The following is a 17,258-nucleotide window of genomic DNA, read 5'->3' as shown; positions in this document are numbered from 1 at the left end:
ATGCTTCAACCCAACTCTACTTGAATTGTCCAACAAATGGCAGCTCTCTGAGGGCTATCCCTATGGTGCACTTCTCATATGAAGACTTTTCCTACATGCTCAAAACTTTGATGGAGAAATGGGCTATGATTAAAATGTTGTGACAATAAAATACAATTCATGTTTTTCAATACAATTACTAGAAAACATCTTTATATGTAGTATGATTAGTGATATTTACCATTAAACCCAACACCAGACAGTGTGTTCGGGACGTTTACCATTGAAGACCATAACATTGAAGCCATTAGAACTGCTGTGGCCTAATGGTTTGCTTTAAACCAGGAATGGTCTAACTAATCCAGACCTTTTTTGAAGAGAATAAACCACACAGAGTGTCCGTTTCCTGGACACAGATTAAACCTAAGAGAAGGACAAACTGAATTGCTTTCATGGAGGACTGGCTTGAATTGTGATAATGACCACACAATTTATTTTCATAATCAGCAAAAAGCTATTGGTTTTCTACCCAAGGTTGCAAAGAAAATGTTGTGATTGAAATGAATAAAGAGACCAGAATAATTGATAAATGGCCTTGACAGTAGCAGGAAGAGCGACATGTAGCGGGTAAAATCTGGTACTTTCACACTAATTTATGGTAACTAATGAAAGCGACTTCAATCAGGTGAAAAGAAATCCTCACTTTCACAGGGAATAACATTAAATAGTATAAAGAAGCAATAGTTCAAGCCTCCGCTCCATGGTCAGACAGAGAAATGATACTGCATACTGGCTGGTTGTTGGGGTGGGATTGGCGTGTAGGTGCTCCGTCGGTGGCTTTTGAGCATATCATTGGATTCCTCATACTCATTGTTAGAAATAATTATGGTCCGAATTGAATGCTAGAGATCAAATGATATTTCAACAAAGTAATGTTTCAGGAATGCTAATCGTCGGTTTCTAACTAAAGAAATTATTTCAACACAATCCGAGATGGTAGTTGTCGAAATCGTCTTGTGCTATACTAACTTAGTAATGTGGCTAAGTCAGGGTGCTAACCTCGGTGCCCTTGTCAGGAACGAAGCTCTTGATCTTGACAGTTTTGCCTGGGGCGGGGAACGCTGCCTCCCTAAGGCTCTGCATGAACGGGTAAATCATCGCCATGGAGATCTGGTGTCGCTTCTCCACCTCGTCAAAGATCTGCACCAGAAGACCGACAGGAATATTCCAACTCAGATATCGTCATTGTGCACCACTGGAATAATAACAATTCCCCCCCCCCCCCCCCACACACACACCCTCAGTGCACATTTCAGTGGGTGAACTTTCAAGCCCTTCACAAAACCAACAGAAACCACAATGAATGGTGCAGCAGAAATAAGTATACGAGGAAGTAAACGGTGGGGCTTAGTATTCCCACTAGCCTAAGTGATAGTGTAGTGGTGGTGTGTGTCAATATTCATGTCAAAAGATTTGGGGCACCACTGAAAAAGAGTGAATTATGTGTATGGAAATTGATTGTATCAGTTCAAAAACACAAAAAAAAGTGGCCTATATCCCTTTAATGGTGAAATCTGAGTAAGCATCGTTACACCCACAGTTCAACTCATCCATGCTGCCGTCTCTGTGCAAAACACTGATTGTTGACAGCCGAAAGCCAATAACCTTCGAGCGTGTTACCTTGGAGAAGAGTCCGAAACAAGCCAGCCTGCTAATGATGCAGAAGGCCTCAGGGGGACGCGCTCCGTTGCCGTGGGGCTAGGCGAGAACAATGGAGAAACAGACAGAGGAATAAGGAGACATTTGTCACACTATAATAAATCTTAAGGTAGAGCATATGAAGTGAAAAACCAAAGTGAAACTTACCAGTAGCCTTCTGCAGTATCCATTCCTTCTACTGCCATCGATCTCAGTCAAGACAAAGGAGAATGTCTCACTAGAGAAATGTGTGAAAGAGCATTTATATTTCATTATCAACAACACACCCAGCTTTCCCACTATGAAAAAATAAAGGACATTCATATCAGGTGCAGCGTTACCTGTGGTACTCTGTTAGGGGGGCCCAGCTGATCCCCTCAGGGAAACAGAAGAGCGTGATGGCCTTCAGGGTCTTTTCTTCCTCCTCTCTTTGGAATCTCACCATCCCATCCCTCTGAGTGAGAGTGAGAGACAGAGCGTAAGTATTCAGACCCCTTCCCTTTTCCCACTTTGTTACGTTACAGCCTTTTCCTCACTCTACACACAACACTCCATAATGAAAAAGCGAAAACAAAGAATTTTTCGCAAATCTATTTTTGTAAAAAAAAAATACAGTTTAACTACCTCATTTACATAAGTATTCAGGCCATTTATTATGACTAGAAATTGAGCTCAGGTGAGCTCAGGTGCATCCTGTTGCCATTGATCATCCTTGAGATGTTTCTACAACTTGATTGGAGTCCACCTGTGGTAAATTCAATTCATTGGACTTTTTTTTGGAAAGGCACACACCTGTCTATATAAGTTCCCACAGAACTGGGGAAGGGTACCAAAATATGTCTGCAGCATTGAAGGTCTCCAAGAACACAGTGACCATCATTCTTAAATGGAAGAAGTTTGGAACCACCAAGAACTGGCCGAATTAAGAAATTGGGGGAGAAGGGCCTTTGTCAGAGAGGTGCCCAAGAACCCGATAGTCACTCTGACAGCTCCACAATTCCTCTGTGGAGCTGGGAGAACCTGCCAGAAGGACAACAATCTCTGCAGCACTCCACCAAATCAGGCCTTTATGTTCAAGTGGCCAGATGGAAAGGCACCTAAAGGAAAAAAATATTCTCTGGTCTGATGAAACCAAGAGTGAACTCTTTGGCCTGAATGCCAAGCGTCACGTCTGGAGGAAACCTGGCACCATCCCTATGGTGAAGAATGGTGGTGGCAGCATTATCCTGTAGGGATAGTTTTCAGTGGCAGGGACAGGGAGACACATCAGGAGAGGGAAAGATGGACTGAGCAAAGTACAGAGAGACCCTTGATGAAAACCTGTTCCAGACTGCTCAGGCTCTCCGACTGGGCAAAGTTTCACCTTCCAACAGGACAATGACCCTATGCACACAGCCAAGACAACACAGGAGTGGCTTCTGGACAAGTCTCCGAATGTCCTTGAGTGGCCCAGCCAGAGCTCGGACTTGAACCCGATCTAACACCTGTGGAGATATCTGAAAATAGCTGTGCAGTGACAATCCCCAATCCCCTGCTGCCAAAGGTGTTTCAAACAAAGGACTGAGTAAAGGGTCTGAATACTTAGGTAAATGTGATACATTTTGCTCTGCGTTTTATCACACCTTAGTCCACTACCGGATGCCTGTCTGATGTTTAGCAACCCTCCTACTTTCCTTGCTGAAGGCCTACCTGAACTATTTTATCCTACCTCCCTTTTAATCTTCAAGGACTTCCAATGCACTTTTAATTTCTTCACATTTTTCCTTCATATCCCTTTCGGGAGACATGCAGTGTGTCCAACTAGCGGACTCACCTTGGGGAACTGGTAGGTGATCTGCGGCTCGTAGGCCCCCTCTTTGGACTTCTTGAGGCTGACCACCACCAGGTACTCAAAGAAGTAGTGCCCGCTCATGTAGCGCTGCTCCCTGGCTGTGGTGTCCACTGGGGCTGAATCCAGAGACTCCTGACATGGCTCCTTCACCTCTGCAGCGACAACATTGTGTTGTGTAAGCAGAAGCTTACTATATAGTAACATAACATTTAGTTGTGTGTCTTTTTATCCACTTTGTTTTTGATAGTTAAATAAGAATTGATTAATAATCTGATTTGTCCAGGTTTTATAACACTGCGATGTTGAAAAGTGTATGCTAGCTTGCTGGAACTGGGAACTGTTTTGGTTAGAATGCGGACATCGGCTTCAACGGCAGTGGAGAAGTGCAGTGAGAGGATTGCGGAGACAGCAGAGTCGCGTAGAGATCAGGACTACTTTGATGATTACCGATGTGTGGTAGGCATTCTGGCGCCAACGGCTGCCGTGGCATCTCCCAAGTGGGTGCTACACAGTAGTGCAAAGGACTTGCTACAGTACCTACCGCATCCATAAGAAGAGACCACAAAAAAATCTAAATCTGTGTTCTTTGGAGAGGCTGAAGATGGCAGGGACAGCGAGGTGTGCCGATGGTTGCAGACCCGTCTCTGACCACCTACCTCCCGTGCTGTGACCAAGATGCGCTCTCCAACCTCTGTTCTACCGCTATCCTTGCTTCACTCCCTTTTCTTTTGATTTTGTTGCCTCTATTTTATTGAAATATGCTTGTACGCGTTACTGTAATTCAGCTTTTAGCTGCCATAGTACACATGAAACTAAATGAAATAAAGCATTATAAAAATAAAATAACATTTTATTAGTCACATGCGCTGTAAGGTCTACAACAGGTGTACACCTTAGAGTGAAATGCTTACTTACGAGCCCCTAACCAACAATGCAGTTAAAAATGAATTAAGAATAACAAATAAAAGTAACAAGTAATTAAAGAGCAGCAGTAAAAAAACAATAGCGAGACTATATACAGGGGGGTACCGGTACAGAGTCAATGTGCGGGGGCACCGGTTAGTTGAGGTAATATGTACATGTAGGTAGAGTTATTAAAGTGACTATGCATAGATAACAGAGTAGCAGCTGTGTAAAAAGGGTGGTGCAATGCAAATAGTCTGGGTAGCCATTTGATTAGGTGTTCAGGAGTCTTATTGCTTGGGGGTAGAAACGGTTTAGAAGCCTCTTGAACCTAGACTTGGCACCTAGACTTGCTGTGCGTTAGCAGAGAGAACAGTCTATGACTAGGGTGGCTGGAGTCAGATAATTTTTAGGGCCTTCCTCTGACACCGCCTGGTGTAGAGGTGCTGGATGGCAGGAAGCTTGGCCCCAGTGATGTACTGGGGCCATTCGCACAACCCTCTGTAGTGCTTTGCGGTCGGAGGCCGAGCAGTTGCCATACCAGGCAGTGATGCAACCAGTCATGATGCTCTCGACTGTGCAGCTGGAGAACCTTTTGAGGAGCTGACGACCCATTCCAAATCTTTTCAGTCTCCTTAGGGGGAATAGGTATGTCGTGCCCTCTTCACGACTGTCTTGGTGTGCTTGAACCATGTTTGTTGGTGATGTGGACACCAAGGAACTTGAAGCTCTCAACTTGCTCCACTGCAGCCCCGTCGATGAGAATGGGGGCATGCTCGGTCCTCTTTTTTCTGTAGTCCACAATCAACTCCTTTGTCTTGATCACGTTGAGGGAGAGGTTGTTGTCCTGGCACCGCACGGCCAATTCTCTGACCTCCTCCCTATAGGCGGTCTCGTCGTTGTTAGTGATCAGGCCCACCACTGTTGTGTCGTCAGCAAACTTAATGATGGTGTTGGAGTCGTGCCTGGCCATGCATTCATGGGTGAACAGGGAGTACAGGAGGGGACAGCGCACGCACCCGAGGGGACCTCGTTTTGAGGATCAGCGTGGCAGATGTGTTGCTACCTACCCTCACCACCTGGCGGGGGACATCAGGATGTCCAGGATCCAGTTGCAGAGGGAGGGTGCTTAGTCCCAGGATCCTTAGCTTATTGATGAGCTTCGAGGGCACTATGGTGTTGAACGCTGAGCTGCAGTCAATGTATAGCATTCTCAAGTAGATATTCCTTTAGTCCAGGTGGAAAAGGGCAGTGTGGAGTGCAATAGAGATTGCATCATCTGTGGATCTGTTGGGGCAGTATGCAAATTGGAGTGGGTCTAGTGTTCCTGCGATAATGGTGATGTGACTCATGACCAGCTTTTCAAAGCACTTCAAGGCTACAGATGTGAGTGCTACAGGTCGGTAGTCATTTAGGCAGGTTACCTTATGGTTCTTGGGCACAGGGACTATGGTGGTCTGCTTGAACCATGTTGGTATTACAGACTCAAGTCAGGGATATGTTGAAAATGTCAGTGAAGACACCTGCCAGTTGGTCAGCACATGCCCGGAGCACACATCCTGGTAATCCGTCTGGCCTTGAACGTTGACGTGTTTAAAGGTCTTCCTCAAAAATGTAGCTGTTCATATTCGTTTCTGACATTTAAAAAAAAAAAAAAAAGATTTATTCAAACATCCATGGGTATGCAACAATGGGTATGCAAACTATTTATTCAAAAAGTTTAGTCCGAAGTCTTGGTTGAATCATTGCAATGCGCAATTCAGTCATCATGCACTGTTTGAATGAACATTTCTGAAGGCTTTCCCCAAATAATCTTCCCAATTATAGATTGACTGCCAAGTAGTAATGATATCATGATTTGCATCAATCGCAAAGGCATTTATTTAGCAAACTCTGCCATCACATGTAGCCTTACTGTACATTGCACAGCACAAAAACACTGCTAGCCAAACAACAATCTCTTGCTAAGAGTGCAATTAAAGTAAAGGGCAACTTTCTTGTTTCTTGTTTCTTGTTCCCAGACCTCAAACTGGATCTCCTTTAATGTGGTTTTAGCATTTGAGTTTTTATTTATTTTTTGAAGTGTTATTTTTAGAGTGAAAATCTGAAAACACAACATGTTTACAATCACGAACATTAACATCTTTGAGATTGTGCAAATTTGTTCAATAAATGTAAATACGATATTGTCAACTTAAAATGTAATTACTTGTGTATGGTAGGCTATAAGCTATATTATATTCCAGGTTATATATTATAGTCTACTTGCTCAGCTCACAAATTAAAGACATAATTTGCCTGTTTTCCTGGGCCAGTCGCTTTCTGTTGGCACTGGCCTGGTGTGCCAATGGCAAATTTACCTGAATGTCAAGCCCTGCAAGCGCATGCTAATTTAAAAGATGGCTAGTCATTATTAGCCTGGTTTGGAATACAGGTACATTATGGGACACAGGTCAGGTCATTATTGCTGTACAGCGGCAAATCATGTGCTGGTTCCATCAACTGAAAAAGTTATGTATTAATCTAACAGTAAATTGAATGTCCTGAATTTTTTGTTGTTGTAGCCTACTACCCTATCCACTCACAGTGGCTGAGCTGATGCGCTCCGTATCTCAAAGCCATATCAAATATTTATGTTGTAAGATAATTGCTATTGAACTTAATATTAAGAGTTGAGGTAAACAAATGATACCCACAGAAAGTCGTTTCAACGACAGTTGCTTCCAAAGCTGTGTTTTAGCCGCAATTGGATTTTGAAACGTTATACTATCAGAAGCCTTTTTTTTTTTTTTTTGGAGGAGCGCACATCGGGGGAGAGGGATAGAGAGTGGCTCACTCATCACAGCTGCAGGCCCCACCGCAATAGGACTAGGGCCTGGACAGACACTTGCATCACAGGAATCATTAGGATACTGACCAAATCATGGTCCTGGCTACGCAGAAAAAAACTATTGTGTGTGTGTGAGAAATAGGAAGTACTTCATAGAAAACAATACGTTTTTTTAATGTAACGAGACATTTCCATGGAGCGTTTTAAGGCCTTATACTCACGATCTCTGTTGAGCTTGGCCCGGAATGAAGACCACATTGTGCTGAGCCTCTTGAGGGCACCTCTCTCAACCTCCTCATCCTCACTAGGCTGGACAGTGCCTAGAAGGGACCACCGGACCAACAGATGATTAGTAACTCCTACACAAGGGTCACGTTACCAAACGGAACAAAATTAACTGAAACCGGGAGGGACTAGGTGGACTTGTCTAATAAGAAACACTTATTTTTCTGTTGCAAAACGTGTAAAAAAAATAAAAAAAATAATATTTGGAGTGCCCTATTGAACATGACCAATGCGGTACCCTGTTACAGGAGCTTTGGCACCTAAACCTCACATTCATCTGCCTTCAGATTGACCAGACTAAAACAAGGACCCTGTGACTGATGTGCTAAAATATGGACCACTTCAAACAATGTGAAATCATAAAATGTACAACAATGGAAACAGCCTAAGTAGAATATTGCAATTCTGTGCTCTGACCTTGCTCATAGGTTAGTCATCAGCGAACTAATCTACGCTCAAACAAGAAAACACTGGAGGCACCTGTGGAGCGTTATCATTACATCTCTAATGTGTGTATTTTCCCTTTTGATACCTTTATTTGGTTAACAGTATGCTTGTATGGTTACAAGCCGCCTGGACCAAACAAAGCCATGGAACACACTCCTAGAGCTAAAGGTAGAGTCAAAGTGAAAAATGTGTACTGTGCCCAATAAGGCCTACTGTTACTACTCACTGAGGTCACATGATGGGGCGTCTTTCTCTTTCCCATTGGCAGCACCTTGAGGTTGCTCACCTGTTCAGGGGAAAGTCATTCTGTGAAACTGGTTTGTCATAAAGTTCCCACAATGCCAGAGGTTCCACCTTATTGAAACATACTGAACCAACAAAACTGTCCAGAGCAATACATAGGTTGGCTTATGGACAAAATGACCACATGGTTTGCTAGTTGATTAATTCCCCCCGTGTGGTTCTGGGATTTTTGCTCACCGTTCTTGTGATCGTTTTGACCCCACGGGGTGAGATCTTGCGTGGAGCCCCAGATCGAGGGAGATTATCAGTGGTCTTGTATGTCTTCCATTTCCTAATAATTGCTCCCGCAGTTGATTTCCTCAAACCAAGCTGCTTACCTATTGCAGATTCAGTCTTCCCAGCCTGGTGCAGGTCTACAATTTTGTTTCTGGTGTCCTTTGACAGCTCTTTGGTCTTGGCCATAGTGGAGTTTGGAGTGTGATTGTTTGAGGTTGTGGACAGGTGTCTTTTATACTGATAACAAGTTCAAACAGGTGCCATTAATACAGGTAACGAGTGGAGGACAGAGGAGCCTCTTAAAGAAGAAGTTACAGGTCTGTGAGAGCCAGAAATCTTGCTTGTTTGTAGGTGACCAAATACTTATTTTCCACCATAACATGCAAATAAATTCATAAAAAATCCTACAATGTGATTTTCTGGATTTTCTTCTCATTTTGTCTGTCATAGTTGAAGTGTAGCTATGATGAAAATTACAGGCCTCTGTAATTTAAGTGGGAGAACTTGCACAATTGGTGGCTGACTAAATACTGTTTTGCCCCACTGTAACTACCTAAAGAGCTCCAGTTATGCATTTGCTCTAGTCAGTGACTCAGGCTACTTTTCCAACATAACCACCAAATGAATACCTGGACTCTTTATTCAGTTTCAGCTATCTAAACTTGTAGTAATCATGGTTGAATTACCAACTAGGGGGGCCCCATTGATTTTGTTATTTACTCTCACTCTGGTATCGAACTGCAAACAATTATCCACTCCCTATGGCAAAATGTGTAGAATTTCTGGAAATTAGCTATAAAACTGCTAATTTCTCTCCCCGCCCCATGGCAAAATGTGTAGAATTGCAGAAAACCTGCAATATTTTCTCCACGCCCTATTTAAAATGTAGAACTGCAGTAAATTATAACTTATTTGTCTTCTCTCCCCTGTCAAGAGGGGGGCCGCTAAAATGGGGGTATGGATGTGGGTATGTGTTGCAGGAATTTAATTCCTCTGTTTTAATTCCCAATTAAAATGAAACACTGTCAATTCATAAGAATTTGTATGACCCTTATTTTATAGAGATCGACAGAGCCCGGTCTTAAAGTCAAATAGCAGAGTACTGAATACGATACAGTTTACCACAGGTTACCACAGGTTATAAACTGAAAATGACGTCATTAGTTTCAGCACCAACCAGTGCCATCTCCGTTCCAGTACAAAGGCTGTATCTCAAGCCTTCCCACATCCGTCTCCCTACCAATTTAATATAATTTACGGCTGAGCCAAGGTTTTCCGGTGTAGATAAGCATTCTAGCCAGTCTGAAGATTTAGTTCATTCATTCCTACCAAGGAACAGACCGTCATTGTTCTAATCCTTGATTCATTCACACACATTATATTCAGTACTAATATTAAGAAAGAAAACTCATACATATACAGAATAGTATTCTGGGGGGATCACGTGACCCTTGAACGAGATGGCAGCATTAACTAAGAGCTCCGCACAAGTAGTTTCCAATTCCTAATTTTACCTCCACTCCAAGTTCACACTCATTTAGCTTTAGTAAGAAAAAGTCATGGCGGCTACAAAAGGCGACACTACAGGTGACATTTTTACCCGGACTCAAGTATTAGCGACGGAAAAAGCCTCCAAGAAGAAGCTAGCTTCAGAAAAAACTAGCGCCATTAGCCAGGAGCAAGAGAACCCGCTCCCCCACGAGGCACAACGAACGCCAACCTCGCACTCTGTCGAAGACATCCTTTCTGAGTTGAGATCCCAACGTACAGAACTAACCACCAAATTAGATGCCATTAACTCTCAGCTCAGTGCGATAGGGGGCAAGGTGACAATCCTGGAAAACGCTTTGCCTGACATCAACAACAAGATAACCATAAACGCGGGGCGCCTGGACGAGGCAGAGGGGCGAATCCTATCCATGGAAAACTTATTGACAGATGCCATGGAAACAATAGCATATGCTAAAAAGAAAATCGAGCATCTGGAAGAGAAAACAGAGGACCTGGAAAACAGGGGGCGAAGGAATAATTGTGTTCTATTCAATCTGGGCGAAAAAGAAGAGGGAAACATGCCACTGATCCGCTACCTGCAAGACAAACTTCCCGAGTGGCTCCACCTGCCCACCGACAGGCCCATAGAACTCGAGAGAGCTCACCGAGCACTGAGGCCCCCACCAGCAGCCAGACAACCACCGCGCCCAATCACCATACGTTTCCTGAGATTCACCGACAAGGAACGAGTCCTACAGGCGGCGAAAAACAACACCATCACAGTGGGAAACGCCAAACTCGCTTTACACCAGGACCTGTCAGCTGGAATATGCCGAAAGTGCCGAGAATTTGACGAAGTGAAGAAATACTCCATTGACCGAGGCATCTTCAGGGGATTCAAATACCCAAACGAGCTCAGGATTCTTCACCAAGGAGCCTTGCGACACTTCAAAACTCCCGAAGAGGCAAAACGTTTTTTGAAAGACAATCCTGGCCAATGAGAAACAGACCAATGACTAAATGCGATTAATGCCATTACTAAAGGAGGTAAGATGACATATAGCCGATATCCAGAGACCCACCCCCTAAATGTCATTATAGCCGTCCAATTTATATTTATTTTCCTTTAACTGAGAGGGATGGGCTGTATAGCCTAACCTAGGCCTACTAATGTTTCAGCCTACTTTTATTTCCCTGTTTTTTTGTTGTTGTTGCTATTATTACCTGGGGTTCCTTATGTCCCTTGGGGGAGGTATATGTAGGCTGGGCTATTGATTTTATTTTTCTCCCCTCTTTTACTGTGGTCTGGACGAGGGCAACTGTGTTATTTACTCAATGCGGGGTGGAGAGGATGAGGCATTTCTTTGGTGGCGAGAGGGAGACGTTGTGGGGGGGGGGGGGGGGGGGGTGTAATAGATCCAACGGGATGTGTCGAGTTGTTTGGGAACTCGGCTGGGGTGTTCAAAGATTATTATTTTATGTACACCATTTATTTTCCTTTTATGTGAACGCAGCTGTAATTTCTATCCACTTTTACCCAGCGATGACTTGCACTAAAGTTCGATTACTGCTCGATGACGATGACTAGTACCTTAAATCTATTGACATGGAACTGCCATGGTCTAGGGCATGCAATGAAACGGAAAAAGATACTGTGCTCTAAAAAAGGAAAAAGCAGACATTGCGCTATTACAAGAGACACACCTCTGTGATGCTGAACATGCCAAATTCCGCAGAGCTTGGGTGGGACAGGTGTATTTATCATCTTTCAAATCAAACAGTAGAGGCACAGCCATACTTATCCATAAAAATGTTCCATTCATAATTGACAAAAACATATCTGATCCGGAGGGGAGATTTATTTTGATAACTGGGTCACTATATGGTCAACCAATTACTATATTAAACATATACGCCCCTAACACATATACTCCTGCCTTCATGTCAAAAATTATAACCCTGTTCAATGAGCATTGTGTCTCCTTTGGCGTGGTGGCCGGAGATTTTAATTGTACCCTTAACCCAACCCTAGACAAATCATCTCAAGTCCCCACCACAAATCCTAGATCTGCAAAGATGTTGAACTCTCTTACTAAAGAGATGGGACTGATAGATATCTGGAGAGAGAATAATAGCTCATCTATGGACTATACATACTACTCTAATGTCCATAACACCTACTCCCGTATAGATTACATATTTATCCCAAAGAGTTTCATAAATTCAGCCACTTGTACAATCGGACCCATAGCACTTTCAGATCACGCCTTTGTCCACCTCCGCTTTGACCTCTGCAAAAACATCCCGAGGTCAAAGAGCTGGAAATTCAACACCTCCATGCTATCAAATGACGAGTTCCATAAATTGGTAACTACATGGATAGACAACTACACACAAGACAATAAAGATTCTCCTGTTTCTCCGGCCACAATGTGGGACGCTGCTAAAGCCACACTAAGAGGTCATCTAATTGCATATGCTTCCTCTAAGAAAAAAGCTATGGAAGCACACAGGCTAGATCTTGAGAGGGAGCTGGAATGCTGTGAAAAAATACATAAACAATCCCTAGACAGCACCTCCTGGAGTCATCTTAAAGCAGCCAAAGCCAAACTGAATTTGGACTACACTCGGGAGATAAAAAAAGTGTTCTTTACTAAACAGAAATACCATGAGTATAGCAATAGGCCCAGTAGATAGCTTGCTTACCAATTAAAAAAGGAGCAGTCAGAGCGTACAATCATGGCTATCCGAACAGCAGAGGACGAGGTCACATATGACCCAAAAAAGATCAATTGAACTTTTCATGATTTTTACTGCAAACTATATACCTCTGAGAGAAAACACACAGAGGCAGAACTCCACTCTTTCCTAGAGGGAATCTTGCTACCTAAACTATCAGAGACCGACCAGGAAGATCTCAACTCCCCCTTCACTCCTGAGGAGATCCTGGAGGCAATTACCTCCATGCCACCTAATAAGTCCCCAGGCCCAGATGGATTCCCCAGAGAGTTCTACAAAGCTTTTTGGCCCCAGCTCAGCCCTATCTTCATGCCAATGCTGGAGGATTTTTGTTCTCCCAGACTCAATGCACACAGCTCGCATTACAGTGTTGCTCAAAAAAGGACAAGGACTCCCTATCCTGCTCTTCCTTCCGGCCCATAACCTTGTTGGATTTCGACTATAAAATAATTACCAAATTGCTCGCCAAAAGACTAAACACTCTTCTTCCCAAAATAATAAAAGCGGACCAAACTGGATTTATTAGAGACAGATACTCTTCTGATAACATTCGCCGTCTTTTTGATATTATTGATCAAGTAAACGCACAAAAGACCCCTGTCCTGCTGGCTTCACTGGATGCTGAGTAGGCGTTTGACAGGATGGAGCGGAGCTTTCTGTTTTCAGTCTTAGAAAAGTTCAATATGGGCCCAAATTTTATTAAATGGATCAAATCACTATACTCTCATCCAAATGCCATGGTGACTACTAATTGACTGAACTGACAGATTCCTTCTGGAACGGGGCACAAGACAAGGGTGCTCGCTGTCCCCGCTGCTCTACTTGTTGGGGGCGGAGCCTCTGGCAGAGCTGATAAGGAGCAATCCAAGTATTATGGGTGTTTCTGCAGGTGGCCTGCAGCACAAGATTTCGCTTTACGCGGATGATGTCTTGCTCTACATATCCAACCCTGAGAAATCCCTCCCTCTCATTTTAGACACAATTGCTCAGTATGGCAAGTTCAGGTTATAAGATCAATTTGAACAAATCCACTGTCTGCCCTCTCAATATTACACTCACCAGCCCTATGAAGACACTTTGTCCTTTCCAATGGAAAACACAGGGGTTGCAATACCTCGGGATCTTCATAACACCAGATCTGAATAGCCTTTTTAAGGAAGATTATCTTCCACTCCTGGATCGAATCAAGAACGATCTCCAAACCTGGATCTCCCTCCCAATTAGCTTAGTAGGAAGAATTAATGTAATCCGTATGAACGTCCTCCCTAGACTGAACTACTTATTTCAGATGCTCCCATGCTATCTCCCAGTTTCCTTCTTCAAAACAACTAACCAAAGCATCACCAAATTTATATGGGGCAATAAAAAACCTAGGATCAAGTTTTCCACTTTATCAAAACCTGAATCTAAAGGTGGTCTTGCCCTTCCCTCCCTTCAATTGTACTACTGGTCTGCCCAAATCCGCAACATGCTAACATGGATCACAAACAGACAAGAGTCAACATGGATTCAGATAGAAGCCCAATCCTGTGGTTCATTGCCCTTAAGCTCAATTATATTCATTAATAACTTTAGTGAAGTGGGCAACATAGCCAAAACCTTTGCGATTTACAGCACCCTACTAGCGTGGAGGGACTGTAAGAAATACCTGGGCATTTCCTCCCAAATATGTTCTCACTCGCCTATAGTAGGCAACCCAGACTTGCCAAAAGCCCTGAGGGATGCAAACTTTAATCTTTGGCATACTCTAGGAATCAGGACCTTTTCAGACCTATTTCATCAGAAAACCACTACACTGAAATCCTTTCAAGAGCTCTGCAGTGAATTCGATGTGCCAAGATCCCATTTTCTTTTTTAAATATCTTCAAATTAGACATGTAATTTCCTCATTTACCTCCAAGAGGAGGTTTAGAACTCAGTTGAATGAAGTTGAAACCCTTCTTGTCACAGCACAATCCATTAAAGGCAAAATATCTTACATCTATAGACTACTTTCTGAGAAAGGAAGCTCCTCCTTTACTCCTTTGAAAATAATCTGGGAAAAGGACCTTGGTCTGACTATCAGTGATGAGTTATGGGCGGAGGTTTGCGACAGGGTATACTGCTCCTCTACCAGTGTAAAAATGAAAGAATCTAATTACAAATGTTTGTACAAATTTTATTATACTCCTTTGAGACTCCATAGAATGAAAACAGATATGTCTCCTAACTGTAAAAGATGTACCTCTGAAAGTGGAACCTATATGCATGTATTTTGGAGCTGTAGGGAGATTGCCAGATTCTGGCAATCTGTACATACTGCTGCACAGAAAATACTAGAGGTACAGTTTGATATGACCCCGTGTATCTATCTTCTTAATGCCCAGCAGGACTTTGTTCTTGATCCTGACAGAGAAAATTTGCTTATGACTATTACATACTTTGCTAAGAAATGTATTCTTCTATTGTGGGCCTCTAATACACCCCCCCCCCCCCCCCTACCCTACATTTAAAATGTGGATTGACCAGATTGTTGACTTTCTTCCTCTTGGAAAGCTCACATATGACCTCCACAAGAGACAGCCCAAGTTTGATAGACTCTGGTCTCCACTATTCAACTATATTTCAAACTGGACAGAGTGAACGGGGTGACTAGGGAAATGCGCAGATACATGTTGTGTAAGGTACTGTAAAACCTAAAAAATAATTATTGGCCCGTCGTCTCAGCGAATGCTTGAAATAGCTGATAAGAAACTTGATAGTGCTGCTGCAAGTGTTATATGTTGTTTTTGTGTGTTTTTATTTTAATTTAGTTTTTGAGTACGTGTGCGTATGTGTGTGTGTGTGTATGTATATGTGCGTATGTATGTATGTATGTATGTATGTATGTATGTATGTATGTATGTATGCATGTATATATATATACCAAGGAAAATATATAGATTAAGAAAAATAAATGCTTTTATTTGACTTTATCATTCATTTTAATTGTATTTTTATTTTTTCAAATGTATTATTTTTTTACTTTTTATTTTTTTAAAGCCTGTCACATCTGTGAATGTGTTTTGTTGGTTCATTGAAAAACAAGAAAACTTAATAAAACTTTAAATAAAAAATTAAAAAGAATAGTATTCTGATTAGTACATATACAGTAACATAATAGTATTCGGATTAGTCAGTCCCGATTGAAATGTATACATAATTAGTCATCATTGATAAAAATTCCCTTAACAGTATGAAGACCCGCGAGCCACTGCGGCCCCTCATGATGATTTCTGTTTTTTTTTGTGGCCCCCATCAAAGTTGCCAATCCCTGGTTTATATTGTGTTGTCTGTGTGTAAAATGGAGTTCACAAAAACAAAAATGTTTGAACACAGGTAAAGAGATTAAATGTCACCTAATCATTACCTCATACCTACTCAACTTATTCTCACCGTTTCCCGCCAATTTATGCCTCTTCTCAGTTGTCCAAATAGACTCCCTTGCTAGCTGCACTGTAGACACATTTACTGGGCACATAATTTGGGCCTGACAAAGACACATTGTTGGATATCTGTAGGTCTATATAAAACCACTGAGAAACAACAGCTGTGAGATTACTTATTATCATCTTTTTTCTGTCCAGCAACTAGATGTGCTTCCTTTTTCTACATCTTTATTTACCACTAATTCACAAGCACCACACTTGGACTACCAAGGATGTGTTTCGTTCAGACAAAAACATTATTATTATTATTTTTAAATACTGCCTTTAGTTTACAAACTAAATCTCACTAAATCTCACACCTGTCTCAATAAGTCAAGTAATCACCAAGCTCTTCATTATTTGAATCAGGCGTGCTAATTCTGGAATTTCCTATATAATAAGTGGAAGGTTGGGAAACTCTGCATTACACTTCAGCTCCACTATACGCGTCACTTTGCTTTGAGGGGAGAGGTGCAGAGAGGTAGAGCATCTTTATTTTCCTCTACTATACCATATTCATTGATTAAGCGTAAGTACAATAGCTTGTTTTCCAGCTAGTGGTTGTACTAAATGATCCTCTAATTCACAAGTTGCTTTTGTTTACATTGTGAATAGTCAAAATGTAGCTAGCAAGAGTTTCTGCTCGCTAGTAGCTATTTGACTTCGTACATTTTTGTAAAATAAAGAGTGGTGTATATGCAACAAATCAACTTAATTTCACATTATTTGAATTCACAATACGGAATTAATGCACGCGTCAGCCATCAAGAATTGAGCATCAGCAAATCTTGAGCTTGGATGCTGCCATTTGACGTGGGCAGTATAACAGCTTTAATTTCAAAGGAAGCATTCATTTAATGGCTGATGTCAATGCCCGATGGCTGTAGCGTAGCAGGACCACTAGAAGAACATGAGAACAGCCAGGCTTACATACTGCGTCGTAGGTGTAAAGAATTCATTCTCCATCACAGGGTGTGCTGCCTGCCCTTCAGGTTACATAACATGTTACAACATCTTCTCTTGACAGCCAACAAGCCTCAACTCAATCCAGTTAGGGATTGGTAGCTTCTCATTCTGGCAAGGATCTCGC

The 17,258-nt window shown here is 42.4% G+C and overlaps 1 protein-coding gene across 4 annotated transcripts in view; it reads right to left on the bottom strand.

Annotated features, from left to right (window-relative positions):
* The window catches only part of LOC115102593 (DENN domain-containing protein 2D-like), a 50,871-nt gene that overhangs the window by 10,038 nt on the left and 23,575 nt on the right, over positions 1–17,258 (bottom strand). For 2 of the 4 annotated variants that reach the window (XM_029622701.2, XM_029622699.2), the window contains exons 2-8: positions 8,200–8,259; positions 7,463–7,561; positions 3,491–3,660; positions 2,019–2,131; positions 1,846–1,915; positions 1,660–1,737; positions 1,039–1,179 (exon numbers count right to left, since the gene is read on the bottom strand). In XM_029622701.2, the coding sequence (XP_029478561.1) occupies positions 1,039–1,179; positions 1,660–1,737; positions 1,846–1,915; positions 2,019–2,131; positions 3,491–3,660; positions 7,463–7,561; positions 8,200–8,259 (731 nt within the window). Of the gene's footprint in view, positions 1–1,038; positions 1,180–1,659; positions 1,738–1,845; positions 1,916–2,018; positions 2,132–3,490; positions 3,661–7,462; positions 7,562–8,199; positions 8,260–8,453; positions 10,539–17,258 lie in introns of those variants that run through there. The other 2 variants (XM_065005551.1, XM_029622700.2) reach the window with 2 other exon arrangements.

The sequence above is a fragment of the Oncorhynchus nerka genome, linkage group LG20, assembly GCF_034236695.1.
Source record: "Oncorhynchus nerka isolate Pitt River linkage group LG20, Oner_Uvic_2.0, whole genome shotgun sequence".
Classification (NCBI taxonomy): domain Eukaryota; kingdom Metazoa; phylum Chordata; class Actinopteri; order Salmoniformes; family Salmonidae; genus Oncorhynchus; species Oncorhynchus nerka.
Note: the sequence above shows the minus strand (reverse complement) of the source record. Positions and strands in the feature narration are given on the sequence as shown.